Below are 24,421 nucleotides of genomic sequence, written 5' to 3' on the forward strand. Positions count from 1 at the left end.
TTACATAATGATTGACAGGAATTGGGGAAGGCACAACCAAAGATTGACAACAGGGGAGGTGGGAGGCTAAACGTTGGTAACCTCCTGTTGGCATCTCAGGGGGACTATCTCCCAAGTCCCCTCCCACAAAGTGGGGCATTAAGCATCAGAGAAATGGAAATCTCCAAGGCTACTCTTTTTCAGAAAGCAATAGGTTTTACTCAGGGGAACATTGTCTTGATGTCCAGGTGCTAGTCAGAATTGAACGCATCTGCACAGAAGTGAATTGTTCACTGCTGCTCTTAATTTTATGCTAGTGTAAGTTACAAAGAAATGTGGGGTGAATGGAAAACTTCCTTGATGAATCATGGTTATGATCATAACCTAATTATTTTAATTTCAGTACTATGTTTTGAATAGCAAATAACAGATCATAGAATCAGATACTGAACAGAGATGATAAAATTCCAAATAGTGTTTATTCCATTACATTTACTGAATGAAACTGGATTTCTATAGGAAAACTAGATACTCATACAGAGATTATTATTGTAGCAGCAATATAAGATAGGTGAGTTAGGTAATGTTGAAGAAGGTTGTCTGTGAAACTAAGTTTTCAGTATTTAATTTTAATTTATTCTGAGATATTTTTTGTGAGTAGATTGTTTTCATGATATTTTTTGTCCAACTAATAGCTGAGAATGGAATGTAGAAGATAATACTACAATGATGAACAATAAAAATAATGGATTTTTTTTTTAGCTGAAAGTTCCCATTTCTTATTGTTTCCATGCTGTGATCATCTACTTTGCAACTGGTGTCTTCTAAAATACAGCCTGTTTCACATAATGTACCTTACAAAGATGACAGTATAAAATAAGATGCACAGCTGCAAGTCACTTAAAAGAAAATATTAATAAAATGCAGTGTAAATGAGACCTTTGTACTTAATACCATGTGCAGGGAAAATATTTTTGCATGAGTGCAACATTTGAAGCAAAACAAAAGTAGTTTTTTGGGAAGGTTAGCTCTGATGACCAGATGCCTACTGAATTAATGGAATGCACCTAAATAATTCAAATAATAAAATAATATATTAAAAATGCCAGATTGTCTTATGTCAAGGCAGGAGTTGATACATAAAATTAAAGGAAGATTAGAATATATTCCATTATCTTGTCTGCACATCACAATTACAACACATGCCTTTTGTGCATGAATGCTTTCATTTTTGCTTTCCATTGAAATCTTGATTGACTGTGGCGCCTACAAATGCCTTGTCTGAAAGACATTAGACTTACATCTAATAAAGACAACAGTTTGATTTTGCCCTTCAGCTGCTTTCTCATTTATGTAGATTTTTTTTCAATTTTATGTAGACATAAATGTAATAAAAATCTCAAGTGAGCTGTTAACTGCAATTTTTATACGTGTTGTTATGTTAATCTGTAATACCATGGTATTCTTAAATGATTTTTTGTTTCACAAAATGGGTTAGAAAATAAAGAGAGTAGAGGCAGAGTGGCAAATGAGAAATGTTGGATTGAAGGATTTTGGATATCTTTTAATAGATTGTTTGGGTGCAGAAACTGTTTTAGAAAGGAGATGACATCAATCTGTGATGTTCAATTATGCTAAAGAAGAAACTAAAGTAAAGTTTAATATATTGTAAGTATGTATGATTGTTGTACAAAGCTTTTTATGGTGTATGGTATCCATTACTTAATTTTATGCAGATGTCACTACCTGTTATGTATGAAAGCAAATTAAAATAATTTTTGAAATGAGAATTGAAGTAGAACTTGCGTAACTTCTAAGGATATTGAATGTGAAAACTTTAGCAGTTGAAGAATTTTCAGAAAAATAATTAGTCAAGTTAGAGGAGTCTGATTTAAGAGATAATAAACCTAAGGCTTGAACATGCTAATCTGGGCATACCTACAGTTGAATTTCATACCACTTGGAAGCCTCTTTGTGGCTATTGTATTCTGCTTTGTGTAGCATAAAAAATGCCATTGTTCCTTTGTGATGGTTGTTGTTGTGTAGACTTACCCTCCTAATTTCTTTCATATTCAACACAGAAAGTGAAATCAAATTAGTTCAGATCATGGCAAACTATATAAAGTAAACTATATAAATAAATATTATATATTTGTACCTACCAAAATAAAATCTAAAAAGAGAATTACTAGGAAACTTAGTACTTCTGTAATCTCTGCCATTGTTTCGATAGTACTGATCTGCAAATTATGTTTAATATTTTGTGTTAGTCGTTTAAATGAAGGTCTGCATAAATAATAAATAATCATAACCTTGAGCTTAATTATGTTAATTAGATTTATATTTACTTTAATTAGCCTTAAACTACATTAAATATATTTGCAATTTAGGGTATTTTTTTTCCTTATGTTGTGACTTTTATGATTATACAATATTTTAAATAATATTGCAGCGAAATGCATCACTTTTAAATTTCAGGTAAAGTCTTGAGTAAGGAAGTGTTGAAAATTATAGGATGTCTAGCTTCATTCATTGCACTAGTAAGGATTTGATTTGAAAGTTTCCTAAGAGTATGATTTTATGTGGATGTCATTAAATAATGACTATTAGTGATCAAATTATGATTTCCCTGATCATTCAAGGTAAAGTATAGCAAACCAATCTGTTCAGTCCAATGGAGTTGTGGAATTATACTTTTGGAAATAGTATTGTAATATGTGCATATATTATTTTAGCTGGACGGTGTAGTTGAAAACATTATGGGCATATTCTTAGAAGCATAGAGGAGCATTCCAAATATCTTGAAAATGCTAATCAGCCAGGGAATGGAGCCCAATCCACTTGAGTTTGTCTTAGTGATAGGTATGCTATTGGTGTGGTCATCTGATATGAGTTGCGTGTGATATATTGGAAAGACACTCTCAGGGTGGAAAGGAAAAATGACACTGCCAGGTAGCAACGCTCTCTGTCCCTCAACAATTTAGAGATTTTAACTTATTTTTCAAAATATGTTCTATGTCCTCACATGGCGAGGAATCTGCTGAGAGCTCACTGCTTCCACTTCTGCCCAAAGATCAGAAGGCTTTGAGTTCTCTGAAGCATGTATTTGAATTATAAATTCTGTGGAAAGATCATGCTGGGTGGAATACCATTGACAAAGGATGCATCTTGCCCAGTCCAGTGATGTTGCTGTTACTAAAGTAGTTTGATTTTGTTTGTACAAATAATATTGGTAAGATTGGACATTTTGGGCTATATTATCTGTTAGAGTATGTATCTCTCCTAAGTGCAAGTTTTTGGTTGTTAACACAGTCTGAAGCCTATGCTTTCACATACTTTTTGTTGTTGCTGCTTGGGCTAACTAAATAAGGGTTTTAAAAAGCTGAAAGGAACCTTGAATTTGGATAAATATCTTCTCCCTGTAGTTGTTCATACCCAAACATTTGGCCAGCAGCTATTGAATCACATACTTACCATGCAGACTATTCCAATTCCACTCTAGCTGTTAGAAATGTCAGTGTTTTGGTAAATCATAGACTGGAGCATTCACAATTTGGTGGTCTTTTTCTCATGGACATAAATCAATGAGCAACCTTATTCAGTTTTACCCTGTGCTCTATTGTTTCTCATTGGCTTCTATGAAGTAATTGTTTTGAATTCTTACTTTGTTTCTTTGTAATAGTTTGCAAGGAATGAATAGGGAATAGGTCTGCCATGTCTCAAGAGACCATCGAAGAAACTGGGGTTGCGTGTGAATTCCTACAAAATACCTGCTCTTGCAGAACTGATTTAGAGTTAATGGATTAGTGTTAGTGGTTGAATTAAAATTTCATGTGTCCGTTAAAGCATGAATGTGCTACAGAATTTTAAAAGTAGTTACATTCTAGATAGATATCAGTATTTTTTCTTTTGGATGTGGGATTTCACTAAACATACAGGATTGCATGGTAATCCCATTAATTGGTAATTTTAACATCAGTTTGGTATTTCAGAATGATTCTTAATGTTGTGGGCATATCTTGAATTGTCCTGCATTTAATGTTTTTGTAAAAGTCTTATAATATTTTGAATACAAAGTGCTCTAGTCAGTATTTTTTACATCTGTTAGCCAGTTCTCCCACAGGGATTTTATTTTCTGGAAGAAAAGATTGTGTGACCTTACATTTAGCCTGGCAGACAAAAGATCTTCTGATAAATAGAGTCTTGTAATGAGGAAATACTACTTTCCTTTCTTTCCTTGTTTATTGAAGGGGAGTTCCTTTGAAAAAAATGAGGTGAATGAGGCTGAAAAAATCCGTGTGCACAAGTGTAGACTTTGACATTCAAAAGATATTTTATAACAGTACAGAATGTGTAGGCTACACTTTGATTTCACTGTGAGAGCTCTGTAACCACAGCAAATGTTCTCATGTAAATTTCTAGTAGTGGATTCGGAGCAGGTTGTGTTCTGCTGCTCTGTGTTATTTGCGAGTTTCTTGGAATTCAACAACAAGCCTGCCTTCTGGTTGGACTTGTCACAGCTATGTCTGATCTCTTGGAGCTGGAGTGGTACAACTTAAGTTTTGGATGTCTGCCCATCGTTTGCTTTTTATCATCTTGCGTTGAGCTAATTAAGCATATTGTAGTAACATAATTTGGTGCAAAATTTGTTTTCTCAAGGAAAATTCTTTTAAACTCTCTCTGCTTTTAGCAATTAAGCTTTTAGCTATTTTTCATACCATCTCTTCCCTCAAGTCTCAAATATCATTTGCAATCATGTTTTTCACAGTAAGTTGCCATGTATTTCTGTTCATATACTGCTCAGGACTGAGGTTTCTTGATGCTCAGAAATTGTAGATTCTAAGTTTTGATTGCTATAATTTATATTATAAGGTTGTTAAAAAATAGTTGATTTTTTTTTTTTTTGGCGGGAGTCCACTAATTGTGAGCTAGTTTCTTTTAACTGTCTTTTAGTCAGTGAAGCCACATATATATAACTGTACCTATCAAATAGTACTTTTTGAAGCTTACAACATGATTTACAATTCAAAGAGAGAGTAAAGAATTCTGTGCTTGTTGTTGGTGAGAAAAAAATTAGGAATGGTGAATTTGAATAAAATTTGATCTTAGGGCAGCTTAGTAGGATTCTTAGTACATTGACCAGTACAAGTCTACATTATGCTTTTGCTATTTAAGTGCTGCCTAAACTTATTTCTGAGAAATCCGAAAAAGATTGTTCTTCCAGTACTGGTGAGAGTGCTAGATTGACTGTACAAAGAATATAACAACTATAATAGGATAACTTTTAGATTGCTCTGAAGTTTTAGGGTGCTTAGTGGACATAATTTCTTTACTCTGGTGAGTCTTACATATTAAATCTAACATTAGAGAGAAAGCTATATAGTATGGAAAATTATTGTTAATTTTTTTTCTCAAGGCATTAAAAAAATTCAGATGGTTGATTGAAAATGTTTTGCTTTTTTTTTTAATAATTGAGTAAGCATGTTTTCCCAAGAATTAAACTGCTACTGTGAATGATTAATTACCATTTATGTAAGAGGGATACCACAGATTGTACAAAGTTAGGAAGTTACGTGTTTACTGTGTAGATGGTTTGTAAGTGAAAGATACACCTAGTCTTCAGGGAATCCTTCTGAAGGTATTTACTGCAATTTATTTTTATGTGTGCAGAATGAGCATTAACATGAAGTTTCCAGCAACAATGTATATCTCTAAAGGGTAAGAAAGTATGCCTAAATGTGCAGGTTTACATTTATTCTAAATTATTTCACTTAAAAACAAATAAGGAAGACCCTGTAGCCCCTCCCCCTGGGAAGCAGGTGAAAAACTTAGGCGGTGCATTTGATTTTTGTGAAATCTCTCAGAACCTACGAATGACATGATAAAAAGTTCTAAAGCAAGTTTAAATAGTGAAAAGTTGAAAAAATTAAATATTGAAAAATATTATAAAGATTTTCTATTTGATTTAATGAAAAGATGTGCAGTTTTGCTTTTCTTGTGTTATTAGGGTTCTTTCCGAGCAGCTCTCAAGAGTGTCATGCTTTTCTTCGCCACAAGATGACTCTGATTTCTCCCTCAATATTGAAAAACCATGGAATTCCTTTTGACAAGGTACATCAATGTTTCTTTTTAAACTCTACTTTATGAATTGAGTTAGATTGTGTTTAGTATAAATGTTGTTATAGTAAAGGTGAGGCAATTAAAAATTTCTTTAGATAGTGGCTGCATGAAATGTGTTAAAACTTCTAATAGTATTAGCAGGGACTTTTCTAGCATTAAACACTTGTAGCCATTACAGCATTTCTGTGATTTTTTTCTAAGACATTACAAAAATTTCTTATTTTTAATTTATTTCCTGGTAGCTTGGATATGATTTTCTGCTGACTGAAACACTTCTTAACTAACTGTTAAGTTGTATGCCTAATATTTTAACACCAGTATTTAATTTCTTTATGTCTGTATGTTGCTTTTCTAAGGCAGTTAAATGTAACTTTGTCATTATAGGGGTCTGAGAGGTTTAAGGTGGAATAAAGCAGAAAGGATTGTTACTTAATTGAAAATATATTTTAGAAGCTGTAACATAATAGAAAAGGAATTAATGATTATTTTTGACTGTTAGATAATGGCAGAATAAATGTTTGATAAGAACACTATACAAACAGAAACTGAGAAGAATACCTGTCTTTCTTCTTTGAGGATGAATGTAATACATAGCTGCTTTTAAGAACATATAAAGTATTCAGTTTCTTCTGCTTTCTACAAGATTTTCTGTATTAATTGTTTTTCACTTTGAACTTCATGTAGGTGTCAGCTAATAAAATATTTTCAATGCATTGGTTTTATTTTTAAGTGTACTTATTTTATACATTTTGTAAATTCCAAAGTTTTATATTCTGGAGTTCTGTGAACCTACTTAGAAGGCTAGAACTTGATTCAGAAGGTCCCCTACCTGAATATCACTTTGTCTTAATACTGAGTTTTCAAAATTCTTTTGATCACTAAAGGGCTAGGATTCCTGGTTTCCCATTGCTCAGATTGTTATAAGTTCTTCAGAAGAACCAGGCAATATACACTTTTTCTCAGTTTATTCCCACTACAATATTGTAATCTAAACTATCCTTGCTTATTATTGTGTTTTCTGTTTTTGTGTACGTGCTGTTTATTTACTGATGTAGTGTGGGTGTTTGTATAAAAACTTTGCTTAACTTGTTCCCTGGCCTAAAATATAAGAATGATGCAATGCTTCCTGTCTGGTTTAGTGCATGTTTTTCTAACAGTATTTAAAAAAACCCCAAAAAACATCCCAAAAAAAACCAAACAAAAAGCCCAAAACAAATTAAAAAAAAAAAAAAAAGAAAAGAAAAAGATAAAATAATATTTTATGTCAATTTTTGTCCAGCTGGAAGCTAAACACCAGACAAGTGCTTGCTCACTCCCCCTTGTTGGGTGAGAACTTGAAAGATAAAAGAAAACTCATAGTTTGAGACTGAAACAGAGGCAGTTTAGTGGGGAAAAGGAAAGCTGTGCACACAAGCCAAGCAAAATGAGGAGTTAATTCAGTGCTTCCCACAGGCAGGCAGGTGTTCAGCCATTCCCAGGAAAGCAGAGCCTTGTCATGCAGAGCCCTGTCACGCACAATGGTGACTTGGCAGGACAAATGTCACCACTCCAAACAATTGCCCTGCCTTCTTTTTCTCACAGCTTTATGTACTGAGCAGGATACCATGGGCTCAGCTGCCCTGGCTGTATCCCCTCCCACCCTTCTTGTGCACGCACCCCCATCCTCCTCACCGGTGGAATGATGTGGGGAGCAAAAGGCTGTGTAAGACATGCCCAGCAAGAACTGGGACACCTCTGTGTTATCAATCCTACTGTCAACAGAGCTGGGATAAAGACACAGATGTGTTTTATGCCTTTTTGGAACATCACTTCACTTTTCATGCTTAAGTCAACCTATGTGTAAAATTGAAGAAATACAGGCATTTAGAATGATACTGCCTGCCTTGGAAAGCAAGCTTTTTTGAAGAAATTACTCATAAAATAAGTAGTTTGTTTTCTGAATGATTTATTATCATATGGAAATGTTGCTGCTGTGTTCAGTTTTTGTAATGTATAGGTAAATATACTGATTCACTTCATAGCCTTGTGCTTTATCATGAAATGTCAGGTGAAACTTTCCAAGCTGGATGGTTTTATAACCATATTTATAATTTTGGATTTACAGAACATTACTTTGAAAAGTGTAATTTTCAGTGGTTGGTGTTTAAAGTAGCATATTGCAGAATATCAGTATACTTTTTTCAGTATGACACATTTGAGGTGGGGTGAGGGAGTTGATCTTTCTATTTTGGTGTCTTGATTATTCCTGTATTCTAGTTTAGAGGATAATAATCTTCTAAAAAGGGGGGGGGGGGGGGGGGAGGGAGGGTGGGCGGAAAGAAAGAAAAAAAAAAGTGCTACAAACAGTTAAATATTTAAGTTTGGTTCTATCACCTAGTCTTCGGAGGAAGCAGACTGTACCCAAGTGTAATTGTAATTAATGGGATTCAGTGAGAAAGTTAATATAGAGAACCAGGCTGTGATCTCTCATGGCTCAAAGTGATAGGAGTGGAAATGTGCTGAATGCTGATAAGTCAGCCTACGCCTACCAGGTGGCAGCTGAACTGCTGCTTGTTGTAATAGAACACCTGCTAAACTGTCAGCAGTGGGAGGGTGTATTGAGATAAATTTTGGAATCGTTAGCATTGAGAATAATCTTTCTTAAACATTCCCACAGTGATTGTTGAAGTGCTACAGTAACAGTTACAATATATGCAACTAGATGTGCATTTGCATGTATATACTAAATATGAATCCACAAAAAATTTAACCATGCAAAATGTAAGATCCAGTTTTTTTCTCTAGCCTTATTGGCTATTTTTCTTGTTTTCCTGTCTTTCCTTCATCCTTTAATACAATCAGAAATAGACCTCTTTGAAGTGCTAACACTGTGTTCTTGCATTGGGCAAAAAAGCACAAAAAGAATTTATAAAATAGTAAAATAGCAATTTTGAAGGAGATTGTAAAAGCAGAAATTGAATATAAGACACCTATAGCAGTAGAAAGCTGAGGTTTAGGATGTGACATTAAGAAGAAAAATGTTTTTAAGTTTTAATTTTGATGACTGTTTAAAATTTAACCCTTCCTTTTTGTGATTTTAAGTCATAAAGTTATGCCCCTAAAAAGAGTCATATTTGTCCTTTCAGTTTTTCTTACTGTATTGCTTATGCAAAGCATTTCCACACACTCAAAACTACCTATTTAGACTCTGAGAAGTCTCCTTATTTCATTTTCTGTAATAAACAGGTGTGTATGTTGAATAGTCATCAGTCACTGTTCAGATTATTTGCTTCATTTAAATAGATCTGTTTACTTTTTAGTGGGTCTGTTGTCTGATGTGTGTTTCACATAAAATGTGTATCAAACAGAGCATGGAGAATCTCTTTTGACTATTTACTAATGTATAATCTACTTTATTCATTAACTCTTATCAGATAATTCAGAAGACAGTGTGCTGTTTCAAGTCTTTGACTTGCCTGTCCTTGATAAAGTCTCTGGTGGTCTGACTTTAAGAGATTAAAGCTGTCACTGTGTGGAGAGAATATTAGTGACTGACAAGAAGTGCTGTATCCTCTTTTCTCCATGTAGGAGAGCAGCAGTCCATCCTAGTGTAGGAGGATGAGATTTCTCTCTTGAAAGAGAATAACCTGGATAGTGGTTTATGTTACTACACGTTGTCTTTTTGTGGTTTACTCTAAAAGCTTTTCAAGTCTGATACAACTCTTAAAACTAGTTGGAATTTGGGTTATTTTTGTATATACAAAGTATAATTACTGTGCAGTGAGTTTTTGGTTGGCTTTTTCTTTCCCTTTTTTGTTTTCTGCTTTCTATAATATCTTGTTGATCCAGTGGTCTTTGCACGTTTTCTTTTGGTTGTAGTCCTTTGAAATTACCCTTGCTCAATTTCTAAAACAATGTGGGAATTCAACTGTAGTCCAGCTTTTCGCCTTTTAGAATCTCCTTTTATCCCATTGTCCTTTAGTCGCTTGTTACCAGTGGTGTCAGAGTGCTTCTACTCTCTAAAATTTTGCCTAAAGAGAAAGAGGGGAAGGACAGTGGCAGCTTAAAACTTGTGTTTTAATAGCTTTATGTTGACACATTTTGCACAACATTTAGGCACGGTAATTGTGGGTATTTTGATCCAGCCTATCTTTGCTTCCTCTCAGCCAGTCAGAACGAGATCTTCTTCATACTGTCTTTTCTAGTTACTTCCAGGTTTTAATGCCAGTCGGCCTCTGCTCCACGATTAACTTCTTTGAGTTCTTTCTGAATTTATTAAGCATTGTACGTAGCTATGAATTTTAGAATAAAGAACATTGTCTCAAATATATTGTTTCTGTTTAAATTAAATCTCATCTCTGTACAAGGTAAAATAATTATTTGTTTCAATTAGTTATAAACGTGTATGTAGTTTTCACTGCTATAGGACTAGAAATGCTTTGTAATATGGTTCACATTGAGTTTTTTTAAAAGTTTTTTATTTTTGCCTTTTAAATTTTTTTTTTTTTACTGTTACAGGTTACCCAAGAGGCAGGAGAATTTATGATCACTTTCCCATATGGATACCATGCAGGGTTTAACCATGGATTTAATTGTGCAGAGTCAACCAACTTTGCCACTGTTCGATGGATTGATTATGGAAAAGCAGCAAAATTGGTAAGTAAGCAGACAATTGATGTGTAAGGAAATATTTCCTATGATTACTTCTTTGTGAGGATCTCAGGAAAGTGATGAGAAAAGGATAACTATTAGATAATACATTAAGCTGCCATTCAAATTTAATTTATAGTTGTTATTTTGGTACTAGTATTATACTTCCAGCAATATATATTCGTGTCAGTTCTAGGTTTTGTTTGCAGCTTAATGTATATATTATTTTTCAAAACTACTTCTGTTTGTGGATATTTTTAAGCTGAAGCTTCATACACTGAGGTCAATATTTGTGAAGACAAGAGACTTCTGCTCTTAAATCTCCTTTAAACTTTACTGTTTGTGAAAGCACTTTAGTTTAACTATGAATTTTGATACCTGGAAAGAAACATAAATAGTGAAACTTTAAATAAAGTTTAAAGAAACGGGTTCAATTTGTATAATTGTAAATCTGATCAGAAAACTTGTAGTACAAAATAATAAAGCAACTGTTTGAGGTGTGTATAACTGAAAATATTTCAGACTGAACTCTTGTTCTGTGGTGTGCATGTTGTGCACACCACAGAACTTTGTGTATAAAACTACAGCATAAAATTATAGAATCTGTGATGTTAGAAAAAAATTCCAACATCACTCTGTCCAACCTTTGATTGAATACCAATGTATCAACTAAATCAAAGCACTAAGTGCCTCATCTGGTCGTTTCTTGAATGCATCAAGGAATGGTGACTCCACTGCTTCCCTGGGCTGTCCTTCCAATGCCTGACCACCCTTTAAGTGAAAAATTCTTCCTGATATCCAGCTGAACCTTCCCTCGTGTGACTTGAGCTTGTGTTTTCTCATCCTGTCATTTGTTCAGTGGGAGAATAAACTAACCCACACCTCACTACAACCTTCTTTCAGGGAGTTGTAGAGTGATAAGGTCCCCCTTGAGCCTCCGTTTCTCCAGGCTAAAACACCCTCAGCACTCTCAACCGCTCCTCACAGCACTTTTACTCAAAAGCCTTCACTACCTTCATTGCCCTTCTCTGATCTCACTCAAGTGATTCAATGTCTTTCCTGTAGTAAGGAGCCCAGATTTGCACAAAGGATTTAAAATGTGGTCTCATGGGAACAATCCCTGCCCTGCTCCTGCTGGCCACGCTGTTGCTGGCACAGGCCAGGTGCCATTGGCCCTCTTGGCCCCCTGGGCACTGCTGGCTCATGCTCAGCTGCTGTCACCAGCACCCCCAGGGCCTTTTCCTGTGGGCAGCTCTGCAGCCACTCTGCCCCAGCCTGTGGCACTGCCTGGGGTTGCTGTGACCCAAGGGCAGGACCAGCCCTGGCCTTGTTGTACCTCACACCACTGGCCTTGGCCATGATCCAGCCTGTGCAGATCCCTCTGCAGAGCCTTCCCGCCCCCCAGCAGATCAGCAGTCCCACCCAGCTTGGTGTCATCTGCAATCTCACTGAGGGTGCACTCAGTCTACTTGTCTAGATAATTGGTAAAGCTCTTAGAACAAAAGTGACCCCAGTACTGTGCTCAGGGGAACACCAGTTGTCCATCATCTGGATGTAACTCCACCCACCACCATTCTTTGTCCCAGCCATACAGATGATTTTTTGCACAGCGAACAGTGTGTCTATCCAAGCCATGAGCTGCTAGTTTCTCCTGGAGAATGTTGTGAGAGGCAATATCATAGGCTTTGCTGAAGATCAGGCAGACAACATCAATAGATTTTCCCGTGTCCAGTTCGTGGATGCTCATTAAAGGAGGCCCTGTTGGTCAAGCAGGACGTGCCTTCTACAAACCCCTGCTGGCTGGGCCCAATCTCCTGGTTGTGCTCTATGTGCTGTGTGATCATAATTAAGATAATCTGTCCAATAACCTTTCATGGCACTGAGGTCAGGCTGACAGGCCTGTAATTCTTTGACACTTCTTTTTGATGGGCATGACACTGGTCAACCTCTGGGCCTCTGGGAAAAATGATGGAGAGGAGTTTGGTGAGCTCTTCCACCAGCTTCCTCACCTCCTGAGGGTAAATCCACCTAGTGTCATAGACTAAATGAGTGTCTAAGTGGCATAGCAAGCCAGTAACTACTTTCTCCTGGATTACAGGGGATCTGTTCTCCTCCCTGTCCCTGTCTACCAGTTCAGGGGGGTAGTTACTGTGGGGAAACTTTCTGACTGAGGCAAAGAAGGCATTAAGTACTTTGGCCTTTTCTTTAGTCTGGGTGACAATGTTCTCCCCTGCCTCCAGTTATAGCATGGAGATTTTCCTTGGCTCTCCCCTTGTTGATGTATTTGTAAAAACACTTTCTATTGTCTTTCACAACAGTGGCCAGCTGTAGTTAACTTTCACCTTTCTAGTTTTCTCTCTACATGACCTCATTGCATCCTTATACTCTTCAGGAGATGCCTTTCACCTTGTCCAAAGATCATAAACTCTTTTCCTTTTCACTGAGCTCTTGTGAAAACTCCCGGCTCCCTGTTCTGGCTGGCCACCTTCTTCTCCACCATCTTATCTCAGCCCATAGGGGTGCTCCTGAGCCTTCAGGACTGTGCAGGAGACTCTCCAAACCAGTGTCTTGAATAGGCCAGAGTTGTCCCTCCAAATGTCCAAAATGAAGGTTCTGTTGACTCCTTTCTTTACTTTACCAAGAATTAAAAACTCTTGTCATTGTGCCCAAGACAATCTCCCTCCACCACATCTCCCACCAGCCTTTCTCTATTTGTAAACACCAGGTCTAGCAGGACCTCATTCCTGGTAGGCTCTTACAAGCTGTGTCAGGAAGTTACTTTCCAGGTATTCCAGGAACTTCATGGAGTGCCTCCTTTCTGCTGTGTTGAGTTTCTAGTAGACATCTATCAAGTTAAAACCTCTCATAAGAACAAGGTCCAGCGGTCATGAGATTTCTTCTCCCAGCTTCTCCCAGAATATTTTGTCCACCTCTTCATCCTGGTTGGGTGGTCTATAGTAGACTTCCATCATGATGTTTGTGTTGTTAGCCCCCTGAGTCCTACCCATAGTTGTACAACCCTATTATCACCTTGAGCTCTGTGAAGTCAAAATACTCCCTAATGCAGAGTCATTGCACCGCCCCTACTTCCTCCCTTGTACATTCTGAAAGCTTGTAGCCATCCACCGATGGATATATAAGTAATAAAGTAAACACAGAAAATCAAAAGAAGTGAGCAGTAAATTCAGCAGAAAGTTTTACTGTTTTTCAGTAGTCTCTGATTTTAATCATTAAGGCTTATATAAGCTCTATGTATGACACAGAAGAAGTTTCAGCTGGAGGCATTTTCTTCATTGACTTGTTCATAATTGGAAAAAACCTTTCCAATAGAAATCTCCTTAATATATTAGTTAATACAATGATACGGAGTAAAGGGCAAAATCAGCTGTGCTGGTTTAACAGCCTAGTAAAGAGAGTGAACTCTTAATGGACACTGGAGACGGAGAAACACCTTCATGAGAAAGTTCTCAAAAAGTACTGAAAATCTCTAAACACATCTTAACTTTCAGACTGGTGTCTACCTTTAGTAGGGAGGTTGTGTTTTTAATAGCCAACAGGTAAGGTTTCAACTATAAAATTATATCCATGTGACAATCTATGCATTTGATAACTATGCATTTGACAACTCATACATTTGACAATCTATGCATTTGATAACTTGAAATTTCTAGAAACAGTACAATGTAACAAAGTCAAGAGAACCATGGCTGCACAAGAGTTGAATATGGCAGGTAGAACTGACTGGGGTTTTAAAAGAATTGAATGTCATGGCAGCTCTAAAATTAATTCAGCTGAACTTCAAAAATGGCAGACTGCATCACAGATGTAACAAAGCTGAGGTGGTGCTCCCTGCAGGTATCAAAGTACTGGCTTTGTATTTATTACATTTTTAAAAAGTAGTCTTCTATTTGGTGTACAGCTTTCCCCAGTACAAACTGTTAAATGTTTTATGCCTCCAGTATGCATCTCTATTATTGTTGTATTATACTGGAAATTTAATGTCATCTTTAAATTCAGTGGAGTTAGATAATTTTAAAGCTAGTGTAATTGTGTTTCTTTATGCCACCCTACAAGTGCTACTAAAATTCTGAAATTTTAGCTAGGAAGTCTTTGCATATACACTCTAAATGTTTTGTCAAAATTCTCTAGTGTATGAATGAAACCTTTATCTTAGGGCACTAAATTCTGTGATTGGTGGCTATAGCACATAGGAGCAGTGTTGTGGATACATAATACAAGAAATTAAAGTATTTCTCTGGTGTCTACAGTTAAATTGAAATGCCTACAAGTTTCAAAGGTGTTGGAGCAATAATAACTAATCTCCCTCTATAGAGAAATCTTAGATACCATTTTCAAATATGAACTGCAGTTTCGTTGGCAAATGGTCAGTGTCCTTAAAGTTATTTGCTTAATTCTTAGCACTTATTACCACAAGAACGAGAATCAAAGTTTACTCTTCTTCCCTTTTCTAAATGAAAAAGAACATGCTAGAATGTACTGATGGTAGGATATTTTTAAATGGAATTGTATATGAAAAGGAGAACTAAGGGAAGTGTGGTGAACTAATTCTCTCTAAAACTTACTGGTATTGGTTTATAGTGTAGAAATAAGTTAAACAAGTCAAACAGAGGAAATATTAAAAAAAACATAAAATTATTTACTTTGTAAAAGACCTTTAGTTCATTGAGTCCAGCTGTTTAACTCAGCATTGTCAAGGTCACCACTAAAGCATTCCTAAAGGATCACATCCACAGCTCTTTTAAATACCTTCAGGGTGGTGACATGGCCACATCCTTGGGAAGCCTGGCCAATGCCTGACAACCCCTTCCATGAGGAAATGTGTCCTAATACCTTATCTAAACCTCCCCTGGTGCAATTTGAGACCGTTACCTCTTGCCCTACCCTCACCTCATTTTCAGGTGTTTTCACAGTGGTAGAGAAGAGAGAAGGTCTTCCCTTATGACAAATTATAAAATTAGGATTTTCTTGGTACCACTGCATTACCAGTAGCTGAAACAGTTACTTCAAACCAAAAAAGACTTTTACTTAGTGAGACAACATTAGATCAATCTTTCTGAATGAATTCAGGTGAACTAAATGTTAAAGTTCAAAACCTGATGTTTAAGACTACCATTTAGAACTGTCTGCACAACTATTTGTATAGACCTCTGTGAACTCAGCTAGCTGAATTTCTGTAGCTTTTCAGTCTCGTGTTAAGGTACATGGCAAATACCTATAATTAGGTCAACAGCCTGGCTTTTATCTTCTCTCCTCTTCAACATTTGCAGTAGCCTTCACTTTACATGACTTTTCCTTCACATGCACAGATGCAGACCTAAATTGCAAATTTATCACTGGATGCTTATAAGAAAATTCATCCAGTGATCCACTTTGGCTTAAACTTATTTTAAACTTTCTTTTTAAAATTGCAACTAGTCCTAACAAAGAAAGGGGAAGACACCAAAGTAATAGCAATAATTCTTAGCTCAGCATTTATGGCCTGAGTTGATACTGCCAGCCTTTCACTCTGGATTGCTCTCAACATAGGCAGTTCAAGTTGACACTGTTTCAGTGCTGTACAGACACTGGCTAACAGGGAGAAGCTCCACAGCACTGAAACAGGATGCCCAAGGATGTTACAGGATCCTGCTGCACTCAAGTAATCATCCCCTCAGCTTCAGAGGGTCATGTGGGCAGTGGAGTGAAAAAGTACCCACATTGTTTGAGGACTATATGAGGGCTATTCAGGTTGGATTTGCTACAGGGACAAAAGATACATTCAAGTAAAATTGCATTGTTGTCCTTCGATTAAGTATTCCTCTGTAGACAATACCTTCATAGGGAAAAAAAAATATTACATGCTTTTGGTTTAATAAATGTATGAAAGTGTTAACTTAATTAACATGTTTTTTTATTCACAGTCATTTTATGAATAGCTCTGGAAGGTTAAACAAGATTACTGAATCTTAATTAAAAACAAAAATCCAAATGAACTGCAAAAGCATAATCAATACAAATTACATTATTTAAATTAAGCAAATTTAATTAAAGGCAGTTGCATTAAATTTATTCTAGTTGGATTCAAAGCTTTCCCAAGTCAAACTGTTTTGTAACAATTTTATAAGCAGCACAGCAGTCAGTAAAATTCCACATTATTCTAAATTAGCCATTATGTGCTAGACACATCATTTTTATGAAACACAGTACTGATTAGGTTACATATTGGAGTTCAGCAACAAAGTCAGGGTAAGAAAAATCCACTTCACTCTCTATACTTATTCCATACAATGTTAATACACTATTGCTGTCTGTGCAGACCCATGTTCAAAAGCAATTGAACAGTTTCATCCAAGTTATCAAGTCTCTCCACTCGCAAGGCAAGTACTTGATGAGTACATGGCAGAATACCTGGTTCACAGAAAATATGAATCTACTTACAAAAAAACAAGTGACATTTATCATACAAGTTGCAGACTCAAAAAAGTGCAGGAAGCTACCAGGACCCAGTGATAGTCATTATTAACACTAAAATTCTGTTTGAAATGAAATACAATTTACTTTTTAGAGATGGTGAATTATGCTAGCTGTCAATACGGCATGAATATTCTCAGTGGCTTCCAAAAGTTAGAAATAGAAAAATTTGGTTTGCTGTAGAATCTTGTCAAAATACGTTTTTGTCAAGATAGCTAAAAAATAAAAATTTAAAAAATCCATATTTTTTACAAAGGTAGCATTTCATTTATCTGCTGAAAGAACAGTTTTTCTTCAACTTATTTCCATATTCTACCCCTCACAAAACCACCACAGGTCTAGTCATACGATGTAGTTTACAATTGTTTTCTTCTTTATTCACAGCTTCTTTATCTTAAGTGAAGGGTATATTCTCTATCTCAAAATTTGAAATTTAGCCAAACCCACACTTTAACTTCATTTGAATAAAAATCTAAAAATAAAATTGTGTGTACTTGGTTCACAACATTGCTTGACCAGGTTAGCTTTCAGATAAACCAGTGTAACACTGAAGTCAACTCAAACTGTAAACACCTGTAATCACATCAAGCAAAATGAAAACGATCATACTCTTACTCCCTGCACATTCTAGCACATGATATCTCTAACATCATTATCTTTTTGCAGCTATATTCCGTGTAAGGCAACCCTATTTCAACACTTACATTTTTTTTACTTTTTGTTACTGTCATCCTGATGCCACATGATAAAAATGTCACTAAACATTTATTTTTAGAAACATTCAGTGTTTTTAAAAAAATCTGACCTTTGTCACAATGCTCTTAGTATTTCTTTAACAGCTTTTTTCAGGACAAAAGCATTTTAGTAATTCTACCACCTCCAAGTAGTTTGCTTTATAATCACAGATACAACAGACACGTGATATGCAGTCTTTAAATCAGGTGTCTGTGTCTGTTATACTGTCCTTCTTGAGGGTTTTCTATTTATGGTAAGATTTTACCTTCCTGAAGTAAACAAGAGACTCTTTTCTTTGCCCATCATTAAACTTGTATAAATATAGTAACCCTGACAGCCACACCTTATTCTTTTGTCCAGTGTGACTGACTGAAAACACTCTTTCTTTACTTTATTCACAGCAAGATCTAACATGTTATTTTTTATCCTCTTCTTATCACTTCTTTGAAACTATTCTTACAGATAAAGGGAATCAGACATGAAATAAGAACAGATGTAAGACTCACTTCTGGCCAAGGTAGAATTCTCTACAGTTTCTACATCTACATTCATACATGGAATTTCTTCAGCAAAACTTCAACACAACATGAAGTCACTTTTACTTATAGATCTCATCCACACAAAAAAGAAATGTAACTATGAACAGTTTTGTGAAGCTTTTGCCAGCATGTATTGTATGTAGACTCACTCAAACCATCCTACCCACTCAAACAGCTATTCAATAAGGCTCACAGAGCACTAGCATCACCCAACACATTGTTTCATATCACAGTGTAATTTTAAATTTCAGCATTAAAACTAATTTAAATAATCTGAATTGAAATATACATACATATAAAGAACTCAGAAAGCAACACATAACCTGATTTACAAGAAAGAACTGGAATAATTTTTAACTTCAGAAATGTCTGTGCAATTATTAACTTACAGTCTGTTTCAAAGACATTCAATAGACATACTAAATGCCACCTATCTGGATTTTTTTAGTAAAATCTTGTACAATCTTAGACTATAAGACAGATTCTTATATGCTAAATAACAATTTAATGGCTGATACACTAATCCCAGTATATCAATACCCTGTAATCACCTACATAAAAAGGGGAGAAGAATGCAGAGGGATTTTGTGATGTTATTTATTGTAACTTTCCCCTGTAAGAGTAAATTTTTACAGTCTTCCTCAATCCTCTGGAAGCAAAAACATATAAGCTACATTTCTTCTCTACATATATGATAGGTTCATCCCACAGCATCCATACTAATGCATCAAAATACCCAGACCTCTGTCTTTCTTATATATTGTGATTGTTCTCAACAAACCTTGAAAAAGGTACTGAAACCCTGCATTTACTCAACTCAACTCAACTCAACATATTCAACTTAAGTAACTGAAGTAACTTCATTGGAATAATTTGGCAATTCCAGGTATAAGCACAAGGTGAACAAGATAAATTATCTTTTTATTTTTCATTCAGATGTTTGCTGGATATTTCAAATTGGAATGCCTTCTATAAGCAGGCACTATTCTAGCTTCCTAGAGCAAACCATGCTTTTTTACATATAAATACATAAAAATATATGAAACTTCAGTTCAAAATTTTCCCTCAGAATTCCAAGAACGTGAGATGTGACATGGCAAAACTGAGATCAGGGAATTTTTTTAAGACCCGAAAGATAGTAATTTATCAGATAAGGTTGTTGAACATGTGAGAACATATTGCATACAGAGAACAAACAGAAAGTCAATCTTAACTGCATTTATTTGATTACATTAGTTATAAAAGAATGAAGTAACTTATTTCACTCTCAGGATGAATACAAGGTCTAGTAATGAACCATACAGAAGTGCACTCTCTGAAACTTTAATGTGGAGTTTTTTGTGTTAGTATTTTGTCTGAATTAAGAGGTGACTCTACATATTATCAGAAAAAGGCAACACTTACATGGTGAGTAATTCTACCTTTTCTCACAACAACATAAAGGTTGTTCACACTTCAGGCAGAAAGGCAAACCTTAAAAACTGAATACAGCCACTCTAGCACTAAGACCTTAATTCAATTTTTTTTGCTATAAAACATTTCAGAAATTATTTCTTCTCCTTTTTGTAAAGCATAGTGGTATGTTTTGCTGTGGTTTTTATCCAAAATCAAACCAGTGCAAGTTGGACAGTTCATTTAAACCCTTTTCAAGACTTTCAAAGATTAATAATTTCTGACTAGTAGCATATGAACAAGTTCTACTCATTCAAGTAGCAAGCACAGTGGGGAGACTAAACATGCAGCTGAGGCATTTACCTGTGTTCAGCTCCTGTTTCACATATCTGCTAGGCTACATAAGCTCACTGGTACTCGAAGTAATGCCTACACTTTATTTACCCTGGTGTAGTTACTGCAGGATGTGAGTATGTAATTTATTTCTCTTCATTTCTAGACACCTTCTCTACTACTCTAAGTCAAGGATTTTGAATAGTGCATTTATATTTTATTTAGTGTTTTCTTTCAGAAGCAGGAAATAAATCATGTGTTTCAAATCTATGATACTGCTACTCTTCTTAATTTTTAGATAATATTCCCCAGACCCTCACAGAAACAGAGAAAATTTCAAGTATGTGCTTATCTCTACAATGTTTGGCCTGAGTCAAACTAGCAATTTGTACATTTGGTACTACTACAGTACCAACTGCAGGACCAGCAGAGGTATAGATCGTTCTAGGTGATGCATTAGTTAACTAAGTAAAAATTATCCTTATACAAAGTTTTAAGTCTATATACAGAAGAGATTAAAAAGAAAAAAAAAAAATGAATGAAAAAGCAAACAGAACCCACTAACAAACAAAACAATAAAAGATACATTTGAGTTCCAAACTGTGTCAAAGACAACTGAAACTTCATGGAGGAATGCAGCAGAATGGTTTCTAGTATCTTGAACTCCCTGATGGTTCATATGCAGACTTAAAATGGTTCCAAAATAAATAAATGAATGAAGGTATGTAACTAGCACTAATAGCAGTATTTGAAGATTTTGCTTTATAAGAAGAAAGGTTAGGGGCTGGTGGTTTTAAGAGAACTGAACCTTAACATTTAAGTCACTTTTTGGTTTATCACAATAGGTCACCACCCAGTGACCTTAGCCAAGGTGCTAAAATAATTAAGCAAGGCTAGAGAACTGGCTTCCTCTCAGAATACAAGAATGCAGTGAAATCTTAGGAATGAGTTTTACGTTTGCAAAGGTTATAAATCAAAGGAATACAATGACAGGAGACTCAGTTCAATTGCCCCAGCATGCACTGACGCCTAAACTACATTCTGGTACATATGATGTCTGACTGAGCTCTAAATATCACACTGCATTCCTGAGGTTTGTGCTCTTCTGCCTAGATAGAAGAAGGAAAAGTATCTGAGATGTTGTCAGACACCTGTGTTTCAGCAGCTGATTCAAACCCAAAGAGCCTTTTTGTGAACCTCTTATTTATTAAAATAATTTCTTAGTTAAATTCTTTCTTAGTTAAATACTTTCTTTAAAAACCTGGAATGAAAATAATCTCTCTCTAAAGGCTATGACATTAACATAGAGACAGAAATTTACATAGTGGCAAAACTTCTTCCTCAGCAAATTGAGGATAAATATAATCTGCATTCTCACAGAAAGTAAGGAAAGGCAAACTGTATTGACTTACTCAAAATGTTAAATATATTATACGCTGAAAAGGCAAGTTTATTGTAAATTACTGACTTTTTCCGTAAAAAGAAAAACCTTGTTAAGTGAAAGTTGCTATAAAACAAAAAACTTCTAAACATCCACTCAGTATGCCAACTTGGTACATTTTTTTTACTTTGATAAGTGGAACCTCTTGGATAACACTTAGGGGGGAAAAAGGAAGATTAGATTCCCTCATTTCCACTTACTCACAGTTGTCAGAATGTACTCCAACGTTTAAAATGTTACTTTACAGAATTCTCTCCTTACTTCATCAAAACCACATGTAAGAAAGGAGTGGTAGTATTCTTGGTTCAGCTTTTATTTAATAAACAGTGCAGCAGCTTGCATGAAAGCCCTGTGCCAGACATACACATGCATAATGCTACTTATATGCACTCTACATCACACAGAAAAAAAGCTGTGCAATACTTTGGAAAAAGATTAATGAGAATGCAGTAGAATTTTAGAATCACAGAATACAGTACACATCAGCCATCAGTGCTTGCACATAACATAGCTCAGACTGTGGTAACACAGGAACACCAGTATATGACATTTCATGCGATTTTATAATCAGATGCTCTACCAAAAGGGGAAGGTTCCAAAAAAAATAGAATATTATTCTACTAGAACAGGTAAAAATATTGTGATTATTACTATTCCTTTCTACTTCTAAAACCTGTTTCTTAATTCAAAATGTCAGAGTACTTGATATGTAGAACTGTGCAAGTTACAACCCTGTGGGAGACTGACAATCTCCCATTTCAGCAATAAATTTTAGAATGGGAAATTTTGATAGCTGCTGTTCTATGGAAATTATGAATTTGTGATCTAAGAATTAAACAGAGGCAGTAAATGATGGCAGTAAGGAGCAAAAACAAAAACAAAAACAAAAACACAAGAAAAAGATAAGTAAGAGACCAATGTAAAAGAAATAAAGAAAAAATACAAGGGAAAATTCCATGATAACTGCAAAGCTGAGAGAGGGACTGTGATTATAAAGTGAAATGTCAAAATGCATGCACAAGATTTGCTCTCAAGTAGTGTACTAACAATCCAGACCAGAAATAGAAAACATTTCTGGTTCTAGAAAACTTGTAAAATTTCATTAGCAGACAAGTCAATGATATAAGGTGGCTAATTCTGATCTAGCAAGTAAAAGCATTGATTTGTACAGCATGAATCATGCTGTTTTTGTTGCAGACTGGTATGAAATGTACCAACATACAGTGGTTAAAAAAAGTTTTGAAAATCAAAAAAATAAAATAAGTTGATAGATTAATAACTCATGAGCTTATGGACATAGTTATTTCTGACATTAAGTACTAAAGCATTTCAGTGGGGGTAGGGAGATACTTTTTAAGCCTGTACCTTTAAATCTCACTTATATTTTAAAAATAAAAGGGTCTACCTGACTTGGATTTTTTTTTCATTTCGAATAGACATTTTATTGTACAAGAGCAACCTAAACATAACCACTGAAAAAAAATTTACCTCAATAAATTTTAAGAGGTGGAAGCATTTTTGTGCAGTTAATATTATTTCTCCTCTGATAAAATCAGTTAAATCATATATATTGTGTCTCAATATATATTTCAAAATAAATACACTGTTTGGATAACATAAGCTGGATATAGCTATCTTCAAGACAATGAGTCTTGTACCCAAATAAATCAAGATATTAAATAACTTTTCTTCCTTTTGAAACAGTCATAACTGCTTGAGGCTGCTGCAGCACAAAAACAAAATATCTTCACATAGGTCTTGAAACAGTCAAGCTGAAAATCTAAACCAAAGTTTCATTTAACAGCCTGTCAGTTTTTTGATGTGAAGCTAATGAATGCAGTGGCAAACAAATCCATCAAACCTAACATCAAAACAACTGCACTTCATCCCACCAAAGGGAAAAACACAACCTGCAGGCCAGCACTTTGATCTAACCTATCCACAGAAAACACGTTGCTAAGCAGCTACCACTGAAGAACACATGAGTAATTACTGACTTAATTTTATGAAAGAGAGCAATAATACTTAAGTACCCCTAGTTTCAAGTAGAAAAGGTAGACTTCTCAGGTTCTACATATCATCTAAACAGCAAAAATCTTCCCAGCACCAGCATCTGAAAACAAGTCACGTCTTAAAAGGAGCTGCAGTACAAAAGAATTATTACAATGACTAGTAAAATCACCTAGTGTGACACTACCCCGGAGAGCAGGCAGTAAAATTTACATACATTTATACTGAGTGAAAGTCACCAAGTGGTCCCACAAAACAGACACAGTAAAGCAACAAGAGCAGTATTCAGAAATACCAGTACTTTCTCTGAAAGCTTTTGAAAGCATGGAAAAAGGGTGTCCTGAGAGTTGAGAGACTCTGACAAGAATCTGGAAAAACATCAGGCAGGAGTCCTTTATTCAGCTGGGATAGAATTGTTTCTTCCTAGTAGCCAGTACAGTGCTCTGTTTGGATTCAGTACGAGAACAATGTTGATAACACCAATGTGTTTTGGCTTTTGCTCAGTAGCGCTTACTCTAAACATGAAGGATTTTTAAGTTTCCCAAGCTATGATAGCAAGGGGATTCACAAGCAGCCAAGATAGAGCATGGCCAGAACACCTCATCTAAACTGGACAAAGGGATGTTCCACGCCACAGAACATCAAGCCCAGAATATAAGCTGATGGGAATTGGCCAGGAGGGGCCGATCATGGCTCTGGGAGCAGTCTGGTATCAGTCAACAACTTTCTCTTGGGTTTTGTTCCTTTCTCTCTTCCTGTCTTTCATTTAATT

At 35.5% G+C, this 24,421-nt stretch overlaps 1 protein-coding gene across 8 annotated transcripts in view; it reads left to right on the forward strand.

The window, feature by feature from the left end:
* The window catches only part of KDM4C (lysine demethylase 4C), a 247,931-nt gene that overhangs the window by 43,295 nt on the left and 180,215 nt on the right, over positions 1 to 24,421 (forward strand). For 7 of the 8 annotated variants that reach the window (XR_005978292.2, XR_012052985.1, XR_012052986.1 and 4 more), the window contains 2 exons: positions 5,987 to 6,090; positions 10,597 to 10,734. The exons of the other annotated variant lie outside the window; for it this stretch is intronic. Coding sequence is in view for 4 of the 7 variants with exons in the window: in XM_030259016.4 (XP_030114876.3) it covers positions 5,987 to 6,090; positions 10,597 to 10,734 (242 nt within the window). In the remaining 3 variants the exon portion in view is untranslated. The remainder of the gene's footprint in view (positions 1 to 5,986; positions 6,091 to 10,596; positions 10,735 to 24,421) is intronic. 8 annotated transcript variants of the gene reach the window in all.

This window comes from Taeniopygia guttata, chromosome Z (assembly GCF_048771995.1).
Source record: "Taeniopygia guttata chromosome Z, bTaeGut7.mat, whole genome shotgun sequence".
NCBI classification, from domain to species: Eukaryota; Metazoa; Chordata; class Aves; order Passeriformes; family Estrildidae; genus Taeniopygia; species Taeniopygia guttata.